At 44.4% G+C, this 26,481-nt stretch overlaps 1 protein-coding gene, 2 long non-coding RNA genes and 1 other non-coding gene across 5 annotated transcripts; 2 read left to right on the top strand and 2 right to left on the bottom strand.

Annotated features, from left to right (window-relative positions):
* The first annotated feature begins 4 nt into the window (after positions 1–4).
* On the top strand, positions 5–26,467 carry LOC120831278 (junction-mediating and -regulatory protein). Of its 2 annotated transcripts, none has more exons than XM_040196636.2 (10): positions 5–2,024; positions 18,610–18,783; positions 21,101–21,251; positions 21,731–21,900; positions 21,983–22,148; positions 22,437–22,561; positions 22,866–22,940; positions 23,029–23,124; positions 23,226–23,760; positions 23,855–26,467. In XM_040196636.2, exons 1-10 carry the CDS (start codon positions 1,293–1,295, stop codon positions 24,172–24,174), a joined length of 2,544 nt encoding a protein of 847 aa, XP_040052570.2. In that variant the 5' UTR covers positions 5–1,292; the 3' UTR covers positions 24,175–26,467. The 2 variants fall into 2 exon arrangements, with proteins under 2 accessions (XP_040052570.2, XP_040052569.2); XM_040196635.2 differs by having other exon boundaries at positions 22,392–22,561.
* LOC144386296 (uncharacterized) lies at positions 4,705–5,183 on the top strand. The gene is made up of 3 exons (XR_013451987.1): positions 4,705–4,825; positions 4,916–4,967; positions 5,049–5,183. It is a non-coding gene; the product is annotated as an uncharacterized LOC144386296 (long non-coding RNA).
* Positions 16,085–17,956, bottom strand: LOC144386297 (uncharacterized). The gene is made up of 2 exons (XR_013451989.1): positions 17,827–17,956; positions 16,085–16,917 (listed from the first exon to the last, which is right to left on the bottom strand). It is a non-coding gene; the product is annotated as an uncharacterized LOC144386297 (long non-coding RNA).
* trnaq-cug (transfer RNA glutamine (anticodon CUG)) lies at positions 20,027–20,098 on the bottom strand. The gene has a single exon. It is a non-coding gene; the product is annotated as a tRNA-Gln (tRNA).
* Positions 26,468–26,481: the final 14 nt, after the last annotated feature.

The following is a 26,481-nucleotide window of genomic DNA, read 5'->3' as shown; positions in this document are numbered from 1 at the left end:
TTACAGTAGTTAATTTATTCGTATACTAACATGTGTAAGCCACACAGCTTCTAAAGCTCAAGGTTTAACCAAGATATTATTTGTCACTGGCTCAAATTAAAGGATACTAACCGGTCGTTGCACTATAGGTTTAGGATTTGCTCTTTTTATTTTGTCTTGTGGCTTGTCGTCTTCACCATTTCATTTAATTTCCCCTTTAATATTTAAGGCAGATGGTCATATGCCAGAATTTTAGACATGTTTATGAGTTAGTTACACCAAGGTTCAATTTAAGAACGCGAACACATAATGATGTCATGATGCAATGTGCCTCACCAAAGCATACGCAAACTGTTGGAATCCAGTAAGTATTTATCTGAGCACCATTCTAAGTGAGCACCCATTATTTTCCACCACAACTGCATTAAAATAAACTGTGTTTGGAAAATAGTGGAAATATCTATAATATAATGCTTATATTAATGTGTGCATTTTATTTAGATGATTATTTTCTAAAGTCTTGAATGCATGTTGTTTTCGATGATGCTGCTGCTCTGCACAGCATCCCTTGGTGACGTAAGCACGCCCCTACGTGCCGTGCTCAAGTTGAGATACCAATGCTGCCTTCAAATGATCCTCGGACACACAAATATCTTCTGCTATTAGAAGTTTTTTGCTAGAATGCACATTGACTATAATTGACTTTCAATGTGGCCAGTACGGTTGCTGAACAGGTAATGCGATATCACTAATATGGCGAAGGCCAGCAAAAATATATAGACGTACACGATGCGTAGGAATTATAGGATATTTCCTACAGCGCGTGAATCCAACGTTATTATTTTGGGTATGTGAGCTTCTTGTGCAAAAGAAAACACGGTGATGTCATGAACCTCTCGGAAGACAGCGCGACCGGACACGTTCCCGTCACGCGCTCGGATGCATCAGACTGCTTCATCTGAAGCGAGATGCCCTCCGCCGGTTCTTCATGACGAGCAGAGCGCGCGCGCCGCGCATCACCGCCGGAGAGCCGGCGGGTCAGCTGGTAAACAAGCGGCGGGCTGATGTGCGTGTCCAGAGTTTGAGTCTTTGATGGAGATGCAGGAGGCTGGGACCGGCCTGACGGATGGATGTGACACGACACCGCGCCGCTCCACGTTCACCCCCTTGAGCGAAGCGGGATAAGCCTCCTGGCAAAATACCGGGGGGGGGGGCAGTGTTTGGTAAAGTGCGCGTTTCATCCGCGGAACACGTCATATTAGTGCAGAGCCTCGGCGGTGTTTTTATTTGCTTGCTTGTGTCTCATCGCGGACATGTCCTTCGCCATGGAGGATCACGTGGAGTCGGGATGGGTGGCCGTCAGACCGAATGCATTCGAGGAGAGGGAAAGGCATAAATTCGTTTTTATCGTCGCCTGGAATGAAGTGGAGGGTAAATTTGCCGTCACGTGTCACAACCGGACGGCGCAGAGGAGAAGCTTCGGTAGGGACGCACCGGGGCAGGAGACCGGCCTGGACGGGGACAAAACAAAATGTCCCGAATGTCCCGTCGGGGCATCTGGGGGCCGAGGAGCCACGCGGGCTGCGGTGAGCTGCGGCTGCAGCCCGCAGCAGAGCGAGTTGTGCGCAGAAACAAAATTAAGTCCTTTCCAAGTCCTCTCGTCCCCCTCGCTGGACAGCTTGGGCCCGGAGGACTACAGCTGGGCCGGGCTGTTCTCCTTCCAGGACCTGCGGGCCGCTCACCGGCAGCTGTGCTCGGTGAACTCGGACCTGGAGCCCTGTCTCCCGGGGTTCCCCGAGCAACCGGCCGGCGCGTGGACGGTGCTGTTCGGCTCGGCCCGAGTGCCCGAGACCGAGACGGATGAGCTGTGCTGCCGTCTGCAGGCGTACCTCGGTCACGCGCTCGATGCGTGCGGGTGGAAGATCCTCTCGCAGGTTCTGTTCACGGAAAACGACGACCCGGACGAGTACTACGAGAGCCTGAGCGAGCTGAGGCACTGCGGGTACGAAGAGGCGCTGCGCCGCGCGACGCGACACCTGCAGCAGGTGAGTGAGGTGCACGGGGACAGCTGAGCAGGACACTGTCCCCTGTTCAGTCTCCGTGGGTTTGGAGCAATTATCGTGGGGATACATTGGAAAGAGCAATCTACAGGTTAGAGATCAGCATGTAAATAATGTCCTCTGAGAAAGATTAGTCAATGTTATTTAACAACATTTAACCCAACAAATACTTTACAATCCTTGTGTTTCAATGGGCGATGTGGTTATTGTGGTGGTGAATATAACTATTAATTGTCAGAAAATATGTTTCGTTAAGTTGTCTGTAAAACACATCTGTGTGTGTGAAATATAACCAAACAATATCACTGCTCTAACATTTGGAGGAATACCCCACTGCTCCTTTTACACATTACAGATAGTGATTCATGAACTGCTCTTAATACAAGGTGACATTTTATTGATACTCACAGGCTCTCACGTTGTCCTATGATGGATTAATGCAGCCTTGACATGTGGAGAGTGCAGGAACTCCTCTGAGATCAGCTGAGAAGGAGCATTCGTGGAAGAGTTTGCATCAGAGCACGACTGAGGTCACTTGCGTCCTCTTTCACCAAACATGTACGGAAGGTCACAGTATTGCACATCTTAAATCGGTTTGTACGTTAGCGGTCCTTTTAAATCTAAGAAAGACTCAATAGACAAAATCCATACCGTGGATTCTGTGTTGCTGACCAAGGCGTTTCCTTTTTGTTCTGCTTTTGGCAGTAAAAGAATAGCTCAAACCCTTTCCCTCAGAAACACACGCAACACACGCACACACACACAATACAAAGACAGAAAAACAGATGCAACTTTGCCCTTACTGCCCTTCCTAAGCAAAAAATCTCCATTTCAACAGCTCCAGCCAACCCAAACTAACCTGCTCTAATCGGTTCAATAAATGTCAGCCGCTGGTCATATTCAGCTGCGCATGGCAAATATTGTGTTCAGTAGCTCATTCAAACACAGTTAGTTTTGTCGTAGCATTGTTCACACACACATGCGCACACACATACACGTACACACAAACTTGCCTATTGATCCTTCCTCTCCATTTGAGTTAATGACTATCTCAGTGCTTGCTGGTAGCCTGCAGGATTGTTCACTGTGTGTGCGTGTGTGTATCGATCTTATTCCCAGCAGCAGCAAGGACTCCGCTCTCCCAGCCAACGGCTGTGCAATGAGACACTCATATGTACTCCTATTATTTACAGCCTCTAACAGTATCCTCTTACTCGCACAGTGAGGTGCAAGTTTGCATTTACTGCTGACTGACATTCAAACAAGAATGTTCTCATGGCTCATTGCACACTTATATCTGATAACATGAGTAGTATATAGCCTCTACTTTTGCGCGTGCATGTGACCTTTGACCTCAGTCACATGCCAGAGGGCGTGCAAGAGGGAACTTTTGGGGGGTAGGAGGGGTGGGGGGGTGGGCATGTGACCGCCGCCATTTTGACCGGAAAAATGCGTCATTGAACTTTTGGGGGGTAGGAGGGGTGTGGGGTGGGCATGTGACCGCCGCCATTTTTAAGTCATGCCCCGGAAATGCGTCATTTTACGAATGGATACGTAAACCATTTTTGACGATGATGTGCTTGGTTTTGATTGGAAATTTGCCATATCAGTGGGTGTTTTATGCGATGGGCGTTAGTTTTGACCGGAAACACGGGACTGTAGGAGGGGTTTCATCATATATATAGATGTGTTATTTGGCGCCTCGATCGAACTTTCCTTTTGGAATGGTTCACGCTCCAGGATTCTTAGTGAAACAGCAGAGGCCTATCCCAGTGTGGTCCCAGTGGCGTCTTCTTCTTCTTCTATTCAAAGGTATGAGAGGCCCCGCCACAAACCAGTGAGACATTGGTTCTTCTGTTCAGATTCACCAATATCAGCTTAATGCATGAACTAGGGGGCTATCTTCTTAGCCAATAGAACACAATTTGTAACCTAACAGAGGAAAGCCCTCAGCAAAACATACATCTTAAGGTTTAACGAGGAGCACATATGCCGACTTAGTGTAGCATTATGTGACACAGTACACAAGCCGGGGGCCAACCCCCAAACGTCTTCTTCTGCTTCTCTTCAATGGTATGAGAGGTCCCACCACAAACCAGTGAGACACTGGTGCTTCTGTTCAGATTCAAAAATAACAGCTTAATGCATGAATTAGGGGGCTATCTTCTTCTTAGCCAACAGGACACACATTGTAACCTAACAGAGGAAAAACCCTCAGGAAAACATACAGTTTTTAACGAGGAACAAGCGTGTCGACTTAGGGTCGCATAATGTCACTCAGCACCCAAACGGTGCTAAACCCTAAATAGCTTGAGAGCCCCACAGGGATGGAGAAAAACAGAGTCCTTATGTGGTAAACAGTGAGCAGTTTGTTTAGTTTTAATCAACATATGAACCCCCACCCCCACTGAGACCCTGGTGTGTGAAAAACAGGATCCTTACTATATAGATACAGCCACGGTTCACTTCTTGACACCCTGGCAGACTGGTGCATCCTCACATTTAAGCCATTTCCATATATATATATATATATATATATATACACACATACATTGGTATAAATTAAAAAATAAAAATAAAAAGCTTTAAAGATTGTACTATGTCGAGTGATTCATATTTGTTTTTATATATTTATATATATTTTTTTAATAGGTATTTATACCTTTTAGAAATAGATGACAGCGCGCATCCTATACATGGGAGTCTTGAAAAACTGGAAAAGGAGATTGCTGCACTCAGTTGTCTACCAACAACGACTACGTGCCCCAACCAGGGAGCTGGCACAGGTAGGGAAAATGACAGTATGATATAAGCTTTCTATATATTTATTATTTGACGAATCATTCAAATGATTTTATAATTCTATGCTCCCCCAGTGAAAAAAAAAAAAGTACATACGGGTGTCCAGTCTGAGAGACCTTCTACAAGGTATGTGACATCATCCATATATATATATATATATATAGACATTTGTTTTATAACATGTTTTGACCATGTATGCTTGTACAGCAGGGTGCAGATTGACCGGTCTACACCAACAAAGGACACATGGTACTATCCAGAATGTTTGACTGACGAGGAAATGCTGCAGGCGGTCTGTGACTATGAAGAAGAGAGTACTACAATAGGAGCAACATCGGCAGAGTGTGTAACCCCATTTCAACAAAACAGAGCAGGTATACCCACAGAACCCACGGTGGTGATTGTGCACCCGAGGGACACAGCTAACCCCTTATATGTAGAGTTGATAAATGAAATCAGTGAACTGCGGCGTTCCAACACCGCATTAAAAGAGATAGTAACCGATCTATGTAAGAAACAAGAGGAGGCTAGACAAACACAGGACGCCAACGGCTGTTCCATAAAACAATACCTGATAGCTCAGAATGCATCCAGTGAAGCTATCATAGCTCTACTTACAAATAAATTTTATCCAAGGTGATCTACTAGGCATGGTGTCTATAAGGGGTGGTGTCTAAATAAACAATACAGACGTGTAGTATGCCTCCCCCCAGAAAATTTTTGAAGAGGGGCACGGGTGATATACATCGATCAGGGGATAACCATAATAATAATGATGATGGGTATAGGGTCCTGTTACAGAATACAGAGAAACAGCTTAAAAGCCTACGTGCACTGGTGGAGAGATCGCGCGTTGATGCTGCTGCTGCTGCTGCTGCTGCTGCTGCATACCCTGCCGAAGCTTTTCATGATGTTGACAGAATTCATTATACGGAACAACATTCATCGTATCTAGATAGCGGCTATGCAGACTTGGTCAGTGTCCTAGACCCAGGGTTTAATACCACAGGCGCAAATAGCCACGTGTTGGATCATGCAGACGGCCCACTTGTGTACACAGACAATGATGCAGGGGCTGGGGGGTGTGTGTTGGCAGAAATATGTGACGACCGGCTGAATCAGATGGGGGCAAATGGAGATGTGGAGCATGAACAGGGTGTTGGGGGTTCTGCTGAGGGTCATGAGGGAGGGTCATGGGAGCAGGCCCGAACAGAAGGGGGGCATGATGATACACTAACAGGAGGAGGGGAGATAATGAGGGGGGGTGAGACCTCCTCAGGCATAGAGGGAAGGACAGTCACCATGAGAGAGATGCCTTCATTCAATGCATTTGAGCTTAGACAAGGGGTTGATTTCAGAAACGTGGATCTTACTGACCTCGAGCAAATCCCCTACATGGTCAGAGAAATAGTGGCGGGTGTAATTGATAGAGCTGTAGAGGCCTCTCCGGCTGGTAGTGTGCTGAACGTTTTGTTACGGGGACCTTCATTGGCTAGTGACATACAAGCTGTTCTACGCGTAAACGAGTCGTACAACTCTGACTTGTTTATGGAGCAAATTGCACAAGTGATACAGAGCAATGATGAGACTATAACGGATGATGAATTGGAATTAGTGATCACCGTAGCTAAAAACAGAAACGGTGGGGGTTATCTAAAATTAGCAAATGTCCCATATGATGTGATATTATCAAAGAAGGGTCGGTTTCTGCACACCCCTGACAATACTGATAATAACCTGTGCTTTTCGCTCTGTTTAGCACATTTTAATCATCCAGACATGTCCCTGCAAGATAAAGTGAGATTTGCAACTCAACTACATAGATCGTTGGGTTTTGGACCAATGCACAAGGTCTCATTCTCCGATGTAGATGCTTTCGAAAGACATCTGGGTGTGAAAATCATAATCTTCCACCATGCAGCAGCAGGTCGTAAACGACTTCAGTGTTTCCAAACCCACGATGCGCCTCATCCCCGGACAGTCTGGTTATATCTACACAATGACCATTATCACCTGATTGAAAACCAGCAAGGCTTTTTTGGGGCAAAACAAGTATGTCAGTATTGCTACCAAGCCTATGAACATCGATTATACCACAGCTGTGAACAGCTGTGTAATGTGTGTTTTACATTAGAGTGTCGTACACAGCTGGGTAAAACACAGAAATGCGGTGATTGTAAACGCATATGTAAGTCGAAATATTGTTTTGATCAGCACAGGCGGCCAGAAAGCGTCCATGCCCTCATCCCCTGTGATGCTATGAAATACTGTGAGGCATGTGGAAAAACATACAAAGCAGGACAAAAAGCGCACAAATGCGCGCCAAAAGTCTGCGTCCACTGTGGTGAGCAACAGTTGGAGAGCAATGATAAACATGAGTGTTTTATTCAGCCTCTTGAAAAGAAAGAGCCGCAAACAACCTACATAGTATTTGACTTTGAGACAAGGTTTCATAACGGAAAACACGAGGCAAATTATGTATGTGCTATGGATTTAGAGGGAAAAAAGTTTTGTTTCAGTACTTTGAATTGTGTGGACACCTTTGTGAAGTATTACAGAAGACCTAGATACAAAGGCTACACGTTTATCGCCCACAACGCATCCGGCTTTGACAACTATATTCTGTTGGAATATTTTGTCAAACAAAAGATCACTCCGCAAGTCACCATGAGAGGGAGTCGGGTGATACTGATGTATGACAGGTCATACCGGCAGAGATGGATTGACTCATTCAGTTTCCTTCCCATGCGATTGTCAAAAACCCCCGCTGCCCTAGGGTTCAGTGATGTCGAGAAAGGCTATTTTCCCCACAAGTTCAACACCCGGGAGCATGAGTATTATGTCGGTAAATATCCTGATCCGTCCTACTACGGCTTTGACGATATGAGTGATAGCGATAAAGCGAGATTCATGGAATGGTATAATACCGTTTCAGGAGGAACATTTGACTTCCAAAAAGAAATCGGACGCTACTGTGTTAACGATGTAGAAGTGTTGCGAAAAGCCTGCAGCATCTATCGTGAGACATTCATAGAGTGCACGGAACTTGACCCCTTCTCATTTACCACCCTAGCATCGAGCTGCATGGGGGTGTTCAAAACCCTGTTTCTCCCAAAGGACACAGTTGCTCTAACGTTTGAGGGGGCATACACTGCTCAGAATAAGACGTATTCTGATGTATCGATGCAATGGCTTGAATATGTGGCCCTCACAGAGAATATTGAGATTAAACATGCTCTCAATCACGGTGAACAGATTTTTGAGCCGTTCTATGTGGATGGCTATAACTCTGTAACAAACACTTGCTATGAATTTGCGGGATGTTTTTTCCACGGATGTGTCAAATGCCACGTCCAGAGCGACATGAACCCTGTTACAAAAATCACCTACGGTAGACAATACAGGGTGTTCATGGACAAAATATATTCTCTACAAAAACAACACGGGCTGCGAGTTGTAGTGATGTGGGAGTGTGAGTGGTCGTCGTTAAAACGGACGAGCGGGGCTGTACAGGCTTTTATGGTTACTTACAAAAAGCGTGAGCGTCTAGAGCCTAGAAAGGCCCTCTTTGGGGGACGTACAAACGCTATGAAGCTGTACCACAAGATCGGTGCTGATGAAAAAATCAGGTACTACGACTTCACCAGTCTTTATCCGACGGTTCAGGCTAAAAAGCAGTATCCAGTTGGACATCCTCAGGTTATCCTGAAGGATTTTGAGTCTATTGACAAGTATTTTGGACTCATAAAGTGCACAGTGCTACCGCCCAGAGGGCTGTTTCACCCGGTCCTACCTTACAGATGTCATGACAAACTCATGTTCCCATTGTGTGGCAAATGTGCTGAGGATTTGAATCAGAGTGGCGAGTGCACTCACGGAGACAGAGACAGACTGCTGGCGGGGGTCTGGGTGTCAATTGAACTGCTGAAGGCTGTGGAAAAGGGATACAGGCTTGTGTCCATTGATGAAGTTTGGCATTTCCCCAACAAAACAGACACATTGTTCAGCGGGTATGTGAAGACATTCATGAAGTGTAAACAGGAAGCGTCAGGCTACCCTGGCCATGTTAAAACCCCCGACGACAAGGAGAAATATGTCAAAGACTATTTTGAAAAGGAAGGCATTCAATTAAACCCTGACAAAATCAGGGTCAACAAAGCCATGAGAAGCTGCAACAAACTCCTCCTAAACTCTTTGTGGGGCCGTTTTAGTATGCGCAATAATATGCCTGCATGCGAGCTGATCACAGATCCGGCTCGGTTCACACAATTGATGTTTAGTGACCACTTTGATGTGCGACAATTCTGTTTTATCTCAGATGACGTGGCTTTGGTACAGTGGCGACATGCAGACGCCCGCGGTTCCCGTATAAAAGACGTAAACGTCTTTATAGGAGCCCTGACAACTGCCCATGCCAGATTGATGCTCTACGACTTGTTAGACAAACTGCAGGAGAGGGTCTTGTACTGTGACACAGACAGCATTGTCTTTACATCGAGAGGGAGCGACTGGGTGCCGCCCCTGGGGGCATATCTTGGTGACCTGACTGATGAGTTAAACAGCGGAGACATATGCGAGCTGCCTAGTGAAGACTACATCACAGAGTTTGTATCAGGAGGACCCAAATGCTATGCCTATAACACGGTACAGGGTAAAACAGCTGTCAAATGTAAAGGCGTCACATTAAACGCTAGAAACGCCTCCGTCGTCACCCCCCAGTCACTGATTGGCCTCGTACAGGCTTATGTAACCAATCACAACACACACACTTTGACCACAGTGTCTGAAACTATCAGGCGTGATAAAAAGAAGTTCCATCTTAAAAACGAGACAGTTTTTAAGCAAGTCAGAGTGGTGTACAATAAGCGGAGGGTGTTGTCTGACTATACGACCCTTCCTTATGGATACTAACAGCGATCAGGGATTTGATGCACGACTACAACACCCCTTTAGTTTGGTAGTGAGTGGGCCTTCAAACTGTGGAAAGACTTTTTTTGTCAAGGATATTATTGCAAATGCTGAGAGGGTTATTTCACATCGTATTGACAATGTCGTCTACATTTATTCATGCTGGCAGCCTTTATATGATCAACTGCTTAAAACCAGAGACATTAACTTTGTAGAGGGCTTACCAGAGTCTCTGTGCGATGATGTTTTACTACCTCCTGCCAAAAACAATCTACTCATTATAGACGATTTAATGAATGATGCCGGGAATAATATAGAAGTTCAAAATGTTTTTACCAAATATGTACATCATAGAAATCTCAGCTGTATATATTTAGTACAAAATTTATTTATTCAGGGTAAATCTAGTCGCACTATTAGTTTAAACACCAACTATCTCATTCTGTTTAAAAACCCTAGGGATAAATATCAAATCACACTACTGGCCAGACAGATGTTTCCGGGTAATACTAAATATTTTTTAGAGGCCTTTAACGATGCGACCCAACAATCATATGGCTATCTTCTCATAGATTATAAAGCGTTGACCCCCGAACATTTAAGACTCAGAACGGCTTTGCTATCGGACCAACAGGTTGTGTATATCCCCAAAAAAACAAACAGGCGTTAATAACGCTAAAATGTCATCACGCATGCAGAGGAATTTGTCATTGTTGGAGTTGATATATAAATCTACGCCTCGTGTGCGACGTGTCATTGTTAATAACGCCAGCACGGATTTTATCGACTCTCTGTGTGAGATCGCACTCAATGTATTGAGAGGTAACATTCCTTTGACCGACAAACAATTCGCCCTCTTAAAGAAGAAGAAGAAGATTATCCGGCTGGTGGCGGATAAAAAAGTTAAACGGACCAAGAAGAAAAAGACCCTCAACCAGTCGGGGGGCTTTTTATTACCGTTATTAGGGGCTGCTATTCCGTTTATAATTAGTCTTGTCAATAGGAGGGGCTAAAAATGGAGCACACCCAAAAAATGTTTCTGGTCCCCCAGCATCAGCTTGGCCTAGTAAAGCAGCAGCCTCATTATAAGCAGCAGGATCAACGAGAGTCTATAAGACAGGCGGTGCAAAATGAGCTTGATAGAGCTATGATTGACGTGTTGAATCAACCTGATACAGACATGTACGAAAAAGCCAAAAAATATTCCGTTATTTTACAAAGATACTTGGCTGTGGTGAGACAGGGAGAGCGTGAGAAGGGGGCGTTGCCTTTACCACTACCCTCCGGTGAAAGTGACACGGGCTCAAATCCTGTCGTTTCAGCAGATGACGTACCAGGAAAAGATGTGATTTTAGGCAATGTGATCAGGCACATACCTAAAAAAAGTAAAAAACATGCCGAATATATTTTGGATGCTTTGAACCACGCAAAAAACGACATATCCTGGACAGACCGAGGGGAGATCGTTGTCAACAATCAAACGATCAAAGGCACCCATCTGTATGATCTGGTGAAAAGTGTCACGTCCTCGTATAATGTTTTAGACGAATCTAGACCTATCGGTTGGAAGATATTTTTAAAAACGCTAGCTGATTTAAATATTCCCCTATCCGCTATCCCCAACACGCAGGTTAGGAGGTCTATTGCTGAATATAAGGGTGGTGATGCAGTTTATGACGGGGGTTTTAATGTTTCGGGGTCATTCAAAACAAAAACTAGGACCAGCCGATCTATAGACAGCACCCCCTTTAAGACACCTAAATCCCTAAAGACCAAATTTTTTAGGAGTGATGATTCGTGGGAAGATTTTTAAGATTTGTTTGGCTATTACTGTGTGACACATGTCTTTTTTATTTTTAAGCTTGTACTGGATGCATATTATTTTTATTTTATTTTGTATTATTATTATTTTGTTTTTAACTTTACACAAGTGTTTGTAATGCTTTTGTATTATCTGTTAGTCTGTTCTTTGTGGATGGAAAATAAAATTGGTGTTCACTGCTGAAAGTTGTCTTTATATATTTTATTCATAAAACGTCACAGGATAGTTTATCATTAGATCACACATTGTACACACGTAAAAGCATCCTCACAACACCCTGAGGGTTGGATTTTGTTAACAAAACGACAGACCATCGCATCATTATTGACTAGATTAGGTCCGTACAAAGTTAAAACTCGTGAATAAGACCAGCCTTTTTGTATATAACATAGAAAAAACACACAATGTTGGCCACAGGTTGTAGTAAAATTATTTTGAACCTGTTTCCTAGAATAAGACATAGTCGTACAGTTATAATTGAGAAAATTAACTATTTCTTTTGGAAACTGTTCATAATCAGGAGGGTTTCCAAAACTGTCAAAGAAAAAGCCATGCTTGTATTTTGTGATATAAATCGCCAACCAATGCTCTCCGGGGCTGCTGGACGGGTGCGTATTTACAATAGTCATCACCGGATACTTGCGCAAAGCCTTCATAGGCAGCTGGTCACACGCTAACACGCCCATAAAATCGACCCCCCTAACAACCCGTTTTCGAACAATACTCGTCAACTCTATGGTGTTCATGGTGTTTAAAAGTTATCCACCAAGACTTGTCGTTGGTTTGATATCTCGATAACGGAGTCAAAAACAGAATAACATATGATATTTATGGTACGAGGAAGGGCCGTTCTGAAGCGGACCTCCAGGCGCACATTCCCCGTCTTGATTAGTGACACGTTCCCCGACTGCCCGTCGTCAGGCTCCAGATTAAAACAGAACAGCGAGTAACCGTGACCAAAGTCACTCCGTGTTACAGCCAGCGATCTGTCTTTTAAATGTCGACCTGTTGTTTGAATCAGGTGGTAATATTCTCTCACGTACTGGCCGCTCTGGAAGAGTGGCTGTAGCGGTCTCGCTGGATATGCGTGGCCATCAGCGTAAATGCTTAAAAACTCGGTGTCATAGTGTTGGAAATTAAAGGGATTCCGTGTATAACTACCCGTGTATCCTTCGTTGTCAACAAACCCTAAAACAATAAACTTAGGGATCTGGCCCATGAATAGATTCTCCTGGTTGCAGACTCGGGTCCCCGCCGGAATGGAGAATGTTTTCAGCGCTACTCTGTCGATGGCATACTTGGCGTTTGTGTGTTGAAGAGCCCTGCTGTGCGCCAGTCGGACCGTCGGAGCTACGGAGACCTTTTTTACAAATACACTAGCGGCGACTATCTTGACCTTGTATTGAGCCGCTGCAGCCGCCATCAGAGAGAATTCGTCTTTTGACCGTATAAATTTCAAGGAAATATCAACGCCGTTAAGCAACAGCTTCTCTTGAAAAAACAAATCGGCATGTATTGGTACAATTAACTCCACTATACGGCTTTCAACGGTGTGTCCTCCTCGCGCGGCCAGCCCCTCGTTGTCCCCTTTAATAGACGTCTCGTCCATATGCTGCGCGGTGTCTTTACTAAACAGAGCTGTACTAAACTGCGTCTCCAGGGTGTCTTTCCCGTAATTAAGCAAACATTCGATTATGCCTCGGTATGGGTAGGTGTTTGAAGATTGTGAAATGAGCCTGTCCCCTAGCATGATATCAACCTGGGAGAATAAGGTACATCCAGGGTAATTTATGAAGCCGACATCAGCATCGGCTGCTAAATTGGACCCATCCGCATTAGTTATCTTTACACGCATATACAGAAAGGTATCGTTCAGATCCAGGTAATCTTCACCGCTGGCCGAAATATGAAACTCCAAAGGGCCTCTGTCTGTAATGGATGAGACTGGCGGGATCTCGATGAAGGAATATTTCTCTATGGACGTTTGTGTATAAGGAACAGTAAAGAGATCCAGTTCAGACTTTACACACTCCGCCGACTGATTATGGATGAGCGCCATAGTTTCTACCTCTAAAATATGTCTTTAGCCAAAATCCGGGCGCGTTTTATCTGAGAACCTCTTCGGGCTGTGCCAGATTTCTTTTTGACTCCCGCCTTGTTCCTACCATCCCTTTTACATTTTTTGGTCCCTGGCCCCGCACCGCCCCTGCCTGTGGGGGGTCTTTTCAAAGCCCTGCGGGTGTGTATTAGCATGCCGTGACCCTGCTGCTGCTCTGGTTGTTGTTGAGCCCCAGAGAACGGTCCTTTGGCTATATTTGATACAACGTCTCCGATGATGTTAGTAGCGGCTGTTTTCAAATGTGGTTTAGCCAGGCTGAACCCCCGTTTTAAAAGAGGAAGGGCCATCCTGAGCAGCCCCCGAAATATACCCCCCAAACCATTGCCATATTGTGTCTGAGATCCTATAAATCCCGGTAGTTCTCCGCCGGCTTGGTTCATATAATATGCCATATATCGGCCGTCGTCGTGTGTGTAGTGGCTATTCCTCATCTTCCACTTGTTTTCTTCTTTTCAGAAACGCTGTTTTATAGGTCTGAAATGTAGCTTCGCTATGACCTTTCCGTATAAAAAGGGTATGTATCCGTTCTGATCGTTTTTTATGGATATCTCAATATCATCAATAACGTTTTTGGAGAGAGATGTGTATTGCGGCCTGTCGTAAGTCAGAGTGGGTATGCGTCGTTGTTCGGCAGCCACATTTATACATCTTAGAAGAGGTACATGGCTGTCCCCCACTAATTGATAGTCGACAATATCGCTATATATGTAAAATGTGTAACAACCTGCATGTATATCGGCGGGATAGGGGGTGATGTGGGATCTGTCAGTGGTCGGTAGGGGAAAAGCCTCCCCATCTTTAAACCCCAATATTGTCGCGAGCCGTCCTACAAAGGTTATAGTTGAATCCTCTGTTGACCCCAGAAAGTATACGCGGTTTTTAACACTACTATAATGCATAGATACCCCCTCCAGCTGCGTGTTAGTGCTGATTCGAGCATTAAACGCTTTAACAATAGCCTGTATAGACTCATAAACCCCAATGTCCATAGTAAAGGCCGATTTAACCCTATTTTTACCATTGTACACTTTTACAACCGCATCTGTTTTCGGAAAACTGTACCACACTCTTGGATACTGGAATTCTACCAACCCCACCTCATGTGGTTCGCTCAGAACAATGGCCTTGGCTAATTTTGTCCTGTAGTTCCATATCTGATTTTTAGGATAAACCTGAGCAGACGCGTTACTAGGTAGTGTAACATAAAAACCATTCTGGGTCATCGTGCCGTGTCCTATGGTGGCCGGTTTAAGAGTGAACTCTCAAGATGCATGCATGTGTCTTTTATCAAGCATCCGTTATGTCTTTTTCTGAGACCCAGGAGTTAAACTTCTCGGGCCATCCCAACCATTTCACAAAGACCTGCTTCTTGCCTCTGGAGATTTTTCTATCCATAATTTTTTCTATTTTAAACATCTTGTTTTTACCTATAATTACTTTTTGTAACTCCGGTTCGTAAAACGTACCTTTCAACAATTCCCCTGCACAATCAGTTAGTTTATAAACCGGAGAATCTCTGGCTATACACCTTGATATTGTAAAATGCTCATCGGTGAATGTTTGTTTATAACCCTTCCTAAATCCCCCGCGGAGTTTTGATATTCTCACGGTGTCGCCCTTGTTAAATTTAAAGCATACTGGCTTCTGAGGGTACAACTTGTACAGTTGGATGAAGACCGTCTTCTCATTGTCTTTATTGACTGCTGATGGCTGCATCTTTATGGACCTGTGGTGTGAGTTATTATAGGCCTCGACAAGCTCCTGTACTACATCCACATATCTTCGTGAATTAACGGATGTTAAATATCTCCACATGCGGGTTTTAAAAGTCCTGTTAAAGCGCTCCACCACGCTGGCCTTGGTCTCGTTCGATGTTGAAAAATGCGTAATTTTATACTGTGACATTAACCGCTGAAAGTGTTTGTTATAAAACTCTGTACCTTCATCTGTTTGAAGTTTCACAGGTATGCGTCCGTCACTCAGAATGTCTTTAAAGGCTTTTGTGACTGTGAGGCCCGATTTGTTAGAAAGACATCTAACCCACGCATATTTGGAAAATACATCGATACACGTCAGTAAATACCGCACAGTATCATTTTCCTCAGCATATTCACCCATATCAACTAGATCAGCCTGAAACTGTTTGTCAATGCCGCGGACCAAAACCCTATTCCTCGGGAAATGTACGGCTGCCTTGGCGTGTAATGTGTACACGTCTTGCGCTAGTAGGTATTCGTTAACACTAGATAGTGACGGCGTCACCCCGGTACATTCTCCAACCGCATTGCGAAGTTTAGACACACTGCCTAACCCTCCCGGATGGGCTGGGTCTAGATAAATCTTCTGTAGAGTCCCTTCCATGATAATACCAAAGTATAAATGCCCGACAGTTCATTCGTTACAACATATTTTATTTCTCTTGTACAACATGTGACAAGCAGATTGATAGTATAGTAGTATTTCGCCCCACTGCAAAAGCAAAAATACATTTTCAGTTATAAAAACACTCAAGAACTTCATTCATTTTCGATTTCATTTTGTTTTTGTTTTTAGCATGTTAGATTGTTTTTACGCATCAATGTCTGTCGCATCATCATCATCATCATCATCATCATCATCATCGGGTACCTCCCATGCTTCATACGGGTTTGATACTTCTCCCCACAACCTGCCAAGCTTTTTCAGTTGGTTCATTTTGAGTTCATCTTCCCCGATCAGTGTATCATACATTTTCTGGATACTTTCAGCCGCATTGCCTCCAGATTTCAGCTCGTCAAGAAGTACTTCCGCACCCCCCTGGATGCGGTCTGCATCGACCTGAAGGTCATTCATATCCATAAACAGGAGGATGGCTGATATGAAGTTGTCATTCCAGAGCCTTTTCATCAGCGGATCAAAGTGTAGTTCGTAGAACCAGTCACATGGATATAAACACGGATGGTTTTTCTGACTGGGATTATTTGTTTGACAGCCGTAGCAGATCTCTATATTATATTTAACCCAGACCTTGTTCAACAGATGTAGCACCCCGATTCTAAGGTATTCTAGGAACCGTGCAGTATCCTTAAACACCTCGTGAGGTTCACAGAGCTTCTTTTCTTCTTCTTTTTCTTGTGTGGCCGTCGGTCCGGGAGGCGGAGTCTGAGGCGGGGTGTGAACCATCAGAGCTGGAGGTGAAGGAGAAGTGGGCGGGGTCCATCCCCCCTGGGTCCCTGAGATTTCAGAGACTAAACAAAAAATGTTTTTCTTTTTTTTATGATTCTGCATGAATTAACATCAGTGACAGAAATATATATATATATATATATATATATATATATATATATATATATATATATATATATATATATATATATATATATATACACACAACATTAGCATAACCCACCTGTCATTCTTTTAGATGATTGAGGGGTGAATTATTTTCGGTCTACACATGGTAGTAGATATACCAGGTTGCACACCGCTCGGTGTATTGTCGTAAACAAGACGTTTTCTAACAGCCCCGTAAGCCTTACTGACGCTGTCTCTCTGGATAGATTTGTCAATCTGACTAAACACTTTTTGCAGAGCGGGCCAGTCACACCACTGAACAAAGAACACGAGGGGGAACCATATATTAAACTCTTCAATGGTAAGAGGGTACGGATGCTCTCTCCATCCTCGGCGGCCTCTTTGAGCTACCACATACTCTCTGTCTTCACAAACGTTTAAAAAAATGAAATCGTCAGGGCGTCTGTTGTACCGATCTGCCATGAGATGGTGTATTTTAGGCCCTGTTGTACTATACCACTGAACAGAGTATAGAGATTCTAGAAAACCTGATTGTTCAAGATCTATGCAGACAATTGATCGAAACTGCTGCCAATCTTTTACAGACATACACCCATGTCGACCCCCCACAGCAGCCTCATCATCAACTGTTTCACCAACACCCCCTCCTAGCTTGTCTTGGGCCTTGATTCTAGAAATCATAGTGACCGTACCATCATAGTATTTAACATTATACACGTACCCATAAACACCCTCCAGCTCTAGCTCTACAGCCGGCTCTCTAGAAAGACATCCCTCACGCTTTTTCCGGCTCTGGGAAGCATCTACATCTGTATAGCATGGGCTATTTTCTGTAGACATACCTATGTCAGTCTCTGCGGCCTGCTCCATGCAATATGCAGCCTGCATTTTGCAAAGAATCCGTGTGCACAGCAATAGTAGCGGAACCAGCAACAGCAGCAACAGCAGCAGCAACAGCGGATGAGGCCAAAATGAGTGCGTTGGTGGTGGAGGTGAATAACACATCTATATATATGATGAAACCCCTCCTACAGTCCCGTGTTTCCGGTCAAAACTAACGCCCATCGCATAAAACACCCACTGATATGGCAAATTTCCAATCAAAACCAAGCACATCATCGTCAAAAATGGTTTACGTATCCATTCGTAAAATGACGCATTTCCGGGGCATGACTTAAAAATGGCGGCGGTCACATGCCCACCCCACACCCCTCCTACCCCCCAAAAGTTCAATGACGCATTTTTCCGGTCAAAATGGCGGCGGTCACATGCCCACCCCCCCACCCCTCCTACCCCCCAAAAGTTCCCTCTTGCACGCCCTCTGGCATGTGACTGAGGTCAAAGGTCACATGCACGCGCAAAAGTAGAGGCTATATACTACTAACATGTTACCTTCTGCTCAACTAACTTCATAACAGACACCTATACCATATTATTATTCATCAAGGGTTTCTAACTATCGTAATGTTTGTTTTTAGACTATATTCAATACTGATCATAATGGATGCTTTATTAACAAGGCCTTACATTACAGACATTGGATAAGGGGCTTTAAATATTCATCTGTTCTGATTTTCCGATGGTTATTTGTTGACGATGACATGTAATGTGTTCATGTAACGCAGCTGCTGGAGAAGCACAAGACCATGGACAGTATGGTGGAGCTGTTGGAGCTGTATAAGGAGGAAGATGAGGCCTACGGAGGAGTGCTAGACTCCTCCACACAGCTCTACCAGTACCTGCTGCAGCCCTTCAGAGACATGCGGGAACTAGCAATGCTGCGCAGACAGCAGATCAAGGTGACGTACCAGCTGAATCTTTTAACCTTAACTGTTGTGTTCAATAGATCTATTTCTCATCAGTCTACAATAAAATACTTGCTGGAAATTCTAAGCTCTGTGAGACACCTGAATGGCACATGGCTCGAACACACACAATGTGAGATTTGGTATTTTTGCCTATAACTGAGCATGTGATTGCTTAACAAGGTAAAGCTCGGGCTGAAGGGGAGTCACAGTGAGTCTCAGGGAGGAGGCCACGGTTCTGTCTGAAAGGGTTGATACAAAACTCAACCAAGCAGGTTGTTTGTTAAATTTAAGGAGATTTCTGAGGGAAAAGCCACTGTAATCACGACTGTCACTGCACTATAGAGGCTCAAGCCGTTTGGTGGCCGAATGAAACACTCATTATTTCATTTCATTATTATTATTGTATCTCAATTTCTTTTTTAATAGTCAAATAAAGTCGTACTTAGAACGGATTCATATTTATCAAAGGCTATTATAACTGATTCATTATGTATAAGTTATTTGAGGCATTTATGGCTTAACATAGTCACAGCAGGCAAGGTTAGCATGTATGTGCTCATTGATTCTGAAACTATTTTATAAGAAGCTCAGAGATTAGTTGTAAATGAATGAGACCATCTCATGTATTTGTGTTCAGGGGCTTGCTGTGTTGCGTTAAGCCACACTATCTAAAAGAGTTGTGTGCAGTTGCCATCGGGGGTTGAGTGACATACTGCAAGCTGGAATGGAGCCCCATGGATCTCACATAAATAAGTCATGTTGTGTGTGGTCCTACTGGTTTACTGCGGGTGCAGGATGATGCTGCTGGTTCGCTGAGATCCACAGGCCTGCAGCAGAAACTAGGAGATGGAAGATTGTCACAGATTACATTTATTATGAAAGCAGATGATTTTTCCAAAATTGATAGAATATCAATTGAAATACAGAACTACATAAAACACGTATTTTATCAATCAAGTGGCAATGGGAACTATAGTCAATTTTGAGAAAATCTTATATCCAATTAATTATAAAATCCCTCTGAATTGTGTTTACCTGAACAAACATAGATTTGCTGGCTTTGTTGTAGTATAATACAACGGTTCTCTGCTAAAGGTTACTAGCAAATGAAGTTCTTTGAGTATTTGGTTCTATATTGCACAATTCTCCGCTTTTGTCATAGTACCAGTATTTAGCCGCTGGAAAACCTCACGCAATTCATCTGTGGAGGTCGAGAAAGTACTCGCAAAAGATCAGGTCCTACCGAGATTTGAACTCGGATCGCTGGATTCAGAGTCCAGAGTGCTAACCATTACACCATAGAACCACATAGCATCGGGAGGGGGCGCTCGGGTATTTGACGTACCACTTCCGGGTCTATTCATAGTTGTAGTATCTGCGGCGCCACATTGCTTTCTCATCTTCATCTGAAATCCCGTAGTTGTGGGTTTTTTACATGTTTTCCTCGCTGTAGAGCGGTGCGTTATATGAAAATACTATTGCAACAATAAATATAATATATTAAAAAATATATATAATAATTTTAGTGAAAAAATGTGCTGTGATATACGGACGCAGAGACTAAAGACGACAACAAAATGGTATCATGTGGTCATTTTCAATTGACAAATTATTATGGAATTTAATACAAAGAACGAGGAAAGGATGATTCTGCTCTGTCATTAAACAATATGAAATTCAGAGAACAAACTACAAGGAGACATTTGATAGTTTACATAATTTACAATATCATTATCCTATTTTCCAGATGGAAAGATCTGGTGGTAATGCTTTCTTAAGTTCCTTGACAATTGGTCTGTAGGACAAAATATGTTTATTTGTGTTTTTCTGGAGGGTTTAAATACGCACAAGAAGTACTGCGTAAGTCTGCCTCCATATACAAGACCCTCTGCAGGCATATACCTTCTCTGATGAGACCACTAGGGATGATTTAGCGCATTGTCGTGCAAACCACCACTTAATGACTCCTCAGTATTAACATATCCATCACAGAGGTTTTTCTACTTCTATGTTAAGCCCCTTTACTGCTGCCTAATTTTGGTTACAACAACCCCTGAATCTCAAATGAAGCAGTGTATCTCTTGGATGTGGATTTCTATGAATGTGCCTGTGACTGTGAGATTGCATTGGCTGTACTGGCTGTACCTAAAATGAAAAATAAAAGTGTAATTCATGATCTCCACCGCCACGGTTTAATATCTGCATAACATATAAAAGAGGTTTTCACAGGATAAATCTATTCTCCTTCACTGAGGCATGTGATTCTTATCTTCGCTGAGTAAAACATCGGTTCATCCTCTCTAAACAGATATCCATGGAGAACGACTACTTGGGCCCGAGGAGGATTGAAGCCCTAAAAAAAGAAGACTTGGACTGGGAGAAAAAAGCTCAAGAGGCAGTCCTCAACATCCAGGAGTTTACTATAAAATACTTTGAGATCACTGCCAAGGCCCAGAAAGGTACAGTATGCCATCACCGTCCATGCCAATGTCAAGTCAATACATCAGCAGAGGAACGACTACTAATCACACACAGTACACACGCACACACTGTGTGTGCGTGTGTACCTCGGCCTCCTATCGACCTGTGTGTGCCAGGGCTAATGTAATTTGGCACTAATGAGGAAGTGCAAACAGCGATGGTTTGACACGGACCGGAGGAAACAAGGGCAACCTATTGATCATCTCTACCAGCGCGGGATTACTCCAAAATGTGGCCCATGCTTGTCTCAGTTTTTCTCCACTGCTGATTTGTCTATTTATGAGTTTACACTTATTAGATGAAAAATCCGATAAGTGAGCGACATCAAGTGAAAGACATTGTAATGTCCAAATGTGGCCAATAGATGTCTCCCTCTACATCGCTGTGATAAAAGCATCCCTTTTAACAGCATGGAAGTTTCAGGAAGCCACCTTGCCTTTTGATTTTGTGTGTGTAGGGGTATACGAGCGCATGAAGGTGGACCAGCGTAAATTTGGAAAATCGTCATGGACAGCGGCGGTGGAGCGAATGGAGGAACTCCGCTACTCTGTCGCAAAGGAAACCCTGCAGCTCCAGAGAGCCAGGGAGATCTGTCTGGAGCAGAGGAAACGCACACTTCGAGAGGAGGTGTGGTGGAAGCACCATACAAAACACATAAATACACACACACAGTTTGTTTGCTGTGAGTTTTTTTGTCCTGTCCCCTCAGATGCAGAGCCTGTGTAGCAGTAAAGATGCCATGGCCCTCTTGGACCACATGGAGACACAGTACTATGAACGCCAGCTCCAGCTGTACGACATTCAGGGTGAAATACTGCAGTGTGAAGAGCTGCTCCTCTCAGCTCAACTAGACAGCATTCGCAGGCAGATGTCAGGTATTTTGGCTGAATTCACAAGCTACTTTTGTAATATTTCAGTTTACGAGACAAGCCCTTCAAGATGCATAATTTGGAAAAAGACACTACCTTTCCCAAATGATTCTTATATAATTATCATTAGTTGCATGGACCTTCTACAAGACAACCTAAATTAATACCTGCGTGTTTGAAACACATGTCAGTCCTGCACCTGTGTATCCACACGAGTCTTTTGTACACGTTTATCTACGTGTGTTTCAGAGTTTCAAGATGAGGTGGTTTACTATGACACCTTTGAAAGTGCAGATGACATAAGAGAGGACAATACTTCAGAGAGAGAAGAGCTGCACAGACTTCAGGTCAGCGCCCGTCAGCTGGAGGCGAGAAGGGGGCGCATCACTACCAAGCGCTCCTATCTGAAGAACAAAAGGGTGCGTGGATCTTATTCACATTCACACCTATTTCCATTCCTGCAGCATATTCAGTGTTATTTACAGTCAGTGTACACTATTTGAAAACTATGTGTATTTTGCTTTTTGTTTGATTGGGCTTCATATCAGAGCAGAAGCGTCATTTAAAATATTGTCCTGTGAACATCTTCTGCTACATCAGAAACAAACATTTTCCATCAGGGAATTCCTAAAATGAATGCATTTAAATTGGTATTGTTAGTATGAATGATACTTTGTCAAACGGTGTGATGACCTTTCTTATTTTCCTCTGAACTTGTTGCAGGAAATCTGCATATCCAACCACACTAAGAAACAGCAGACAGGGCAAACCATCCACAAGGACTCCACATCTTATCAGGTCTTACAAGGTTACGCCTTTTCATAATAATATGTCTACTGTAAAGTATTATCAGTAACATTCTCCTCAACACCTCTACATTTGTCAGCTGAAAAACATAGACGAGGAAGACGAGGAAAAGAAGAACAGCAGAGTCAGTCAGGAGAGGCAGAGAACTTTAGACAGACTACGCACTTTCAAGCAGGTATTTGATCTCCTATCGATGTCAATATCTCAGCGCTTCTCACATCTCAAAAGATAAACTCTCCCTGATTGACCTCCGTGTGTCTCTGTGTCTTTATCTAGCGATACCCAGGTCAGGTGACTCTGAAGCCCATTCGACAGCGCGTGGCCCACACCAGAAGAAGAGAGCGCGGAAGGAGCATGGAAACGAGTAGCGCGAGTGAGAGGGAGGAGCGCGTTGACGGTGTACGGGCGCGAGACCCCCCGCTGTGTCTCAGTACCAGCGTGCAGACGGACCCCAGCTCCACACTCACCACTCAGCCCGTCACAGTCCTCACAGCATCCCTTCCTCCTCTGCCTGTGCCCAGTCCCGCAGACTACTCCTGCTCGCCCTGCTCCCTGTCCTCACTACTGGCATACTCCATGTCCCCTCCTCCTCCACCTCCCCCTCTGCCTCCCCCGCCAATTAAGGATGAGCTTTTGCCCTCCGGGAGCCCGGAGCGGCACGGGCAAAAGTTGGAGGGGAAGAATGCAGCGGAAGAACTCTCCATCTCCCCACTTGGGCCGTTCATCCCTCGCTTCTTTGACAGCAGCCAGCTGTTGAGTGCCCGGAAAAAGTTACGCAGGATTCCAGAGCTGGACTCCCACAGCAGGAGAGGTACTCAAATCATTCTGTGCCGTAGTCGGCTTTTAGATTTAGCCAGTGGCAGTAGCCCGTCACAGTCGTCTCCCTCTTCTCTCCCCATATGCAGAAAGCTCGCCCATGGACGAGGTGCTCGCTTCGCTGAAGAGAGGCAGCTTCCACCTGAAGAAGGTCGACCAGCGGTCCCTGCCTGCCTCCGCGGATGACGACGACCCCAACAGCATCCTCGCTCAGATCCGAAAGGGGGTCAAACTGAGGCGTGTCCCAAGAAAAGAAAGAAACGACTTTGGAGAACTCCCAACCTCCACCGACCCGCTGACCAGGAGCATCCATGAGGCGCTGCGCCGCATTAAGGAGGCCTCACCGGAGTCCGACTCAGACGACGACGACGACGGGCTGGCCGCCCACGACTGGGACAGCTGGGGCTGAACAACTGACGCATATGCCTGCGCACTCCGGCACTGGACGCATTGCGCTGTACTGCAAAGTGCTGTGTTCATTCTCTCACACTCAAGCACAAAAAGCCCAGTTGCACGTTATGCAGTTATGCCATTGCCCATTGAGTCGTACACATCACCAACTCACCAACTGCTCCGAAGGTCTGAAGTTGACTGTTCATTTGTTTTTCACACTGAATTCTCCACCACTGAGGACAGGATTAGCCATTTTATTTCTGCTGATGATGTTATTGTGGTTTTATTCCTGTATTCAGATTGTGCTCTGCACTGGCCTTTTGTGGCCACTTCAACATTCAGAAAACAGCACACAACCTATTTAAGAGGGTTAATTGTGAAAATGAAAACCTCACAAAAGCTGGTTGTGCTGAGGTGAGGTCCAAAAGACCGAAGCATAAGAGTGAAAGACTTTAATTGTAACCCAAATATGTAATATGTGTGGTTGATCATTTGGAGTTATGTGGGAGGAAAAGATCCCACTGAGATTTGAACTGGATTTAATGTCCACATTTGAAACCATGACACAATCCCTTCTGCTGAAGCGCTCGTAGTTTTTGTACCATGACTGAACCGCACTCCTCTGGGCTGCACATGTGGATGTGTTAATAGCCGACAGGACCACTCCTTTCTAATCTGACACTGCACAAAGACTGTAAGTCCTTAAGTCCGTCACGCCAGACTGGCGCCCCTCCCCCCGCTCTAGTCGCCTTGCGACCTTCACCATCCCCAACTCTCACCATCTATCTGGCTGAGGAAAAAATGATCAACCCGTCTGTTTGACTGTTAAATATGGCCGTGCTGGTGGGAAACATGGAGTGTCGCAGTAGGTTTATAACTAACATCTCCGAGCAGAAGGTTTCCACCTAGAGTGGGAGAGGATTAGATCGATGGTGGGTCGGATCTAGAGGTGCAGAGTTTCTTAGCTGGGTGGAGGTCATGGTTATTTTCTTTGTAAAGGGTAGGAAGACTTGGCTGGTGATTCCTTAACTTCGAATGTGGGATAGTCACAGCAGAGCTGTGAAACTCTTCCCTCTCGTTTGAATGATGGATGGTCGGTGGGAGGCGAGATTCTCTCAGCGCCGCGGGGAGCCTCCGTGGGCTGAGGAGCAGGCAGTCGTGATGGATGGGGTTTTTAATGCATCTTTTCTCATTTCTTTCTGCGCACTCAGAGGGCAGAAGCACACAGCAGGAGGTCTGTTACTCACAGTGCGGGAAGTGAAGAAATGTTCACGCACACGTGGACTCAACTCATAGCCGACATGTGCGTGAACGTTTCAGAGACAGAGTGATGCAACGGCCTACACCCATAGTTCATGATTCGTTTTTAAAAGGGATTTCAGCACTTTCATGGCTCTAAATCGCTTTATCTGTACAGTAAGAACTTATTTTCTATCACTGGTGAAACATTATATCTGCTGTAAATGAGTCAGTGTTAAAGCACTTAAATGTGAAATTGGATCCAAAGAGGAGTGATGCAAAGACATCACACACATACATAAGGACTGTCTCTAAAAACCTAAATGCAAATATTTGTGCTTTGTTCCATGTAATTGTGTTGAAAGCCTTTCACTGTTTAATTGTGAATTCTCACTAATGTAGAAAGAACAGGCATGGAAGTCCGTGTCACATTTATTTAACTTGAGAAGCTCATTGCTAGAGACGCCCTTCTACGTGTCCCTTGTCACTGTGAGCACGATGTTCATCCATGGTGCCCTCATCATGTAGCACAGTCAGAGATCTAACCCTGACCTGACTCCCAACACAGACTTTGTCTGATTTGATGTCCCAATAAAGGATCACGGCACAGCTTCCCAAAATCAGTTAATGCTAAGGTTCACGTTGCTCCACTGAAAAGCTTTTGGGAAACTGGGCTCAGGAAATTAAATCCTTTCCATGAATCAACTATCGGCCACTTGCCTGACTTTAGAAACACACTGTTATGTTTTACACTGATCTTTATCTACCGGTTATCCACACAGGCAGACTGCATGACCCAATGCCTGCAGCCCGACACTTGAGAAGTGCAACATCAATATAGAGAAGTACAAGAAAGGGATGAAACAAGATAATGGGGGGGGGGGGGGGGTTTCAAAGGAATTGCCTTAAACAATCAACTTATTAACTGCTGCAGTTGTCTTTACACAATAGTGTACATGCTGTTCCAAAATATATCTTTTTGCCTTTAGTCCCTCCACTTTCACTCCCTCAAACCCTTTTGTTTGTTTAAAACCTTGCCCCTGCATTTGAATAAAACCCTGCAAAGCAAATTTTGAGATTGACT

The sequence above is a fragment of the Gasterosteus aculeatus genome, chromosome 13 (assembly GCF_964276395.1).
Source record: "Gasterosteus aculeatus chromosome 13, fGasAcu3.hap1.1, whole genome shotgun sequence".
In the NCBI taxonomy this organism is placed as follows: domain Eukaryota; kingdom Metazoa; phylum Chordata; class Actinopteri; order Perciformes; family Gasterosteidae; genus Gasterosteus; species Gasterosteus aculeatus.
The sequence above is the reverse complement of the archived record's forward strand: the minus strand, read 5'-3'. Positions and strand labels throughout refer to the sequence as shown.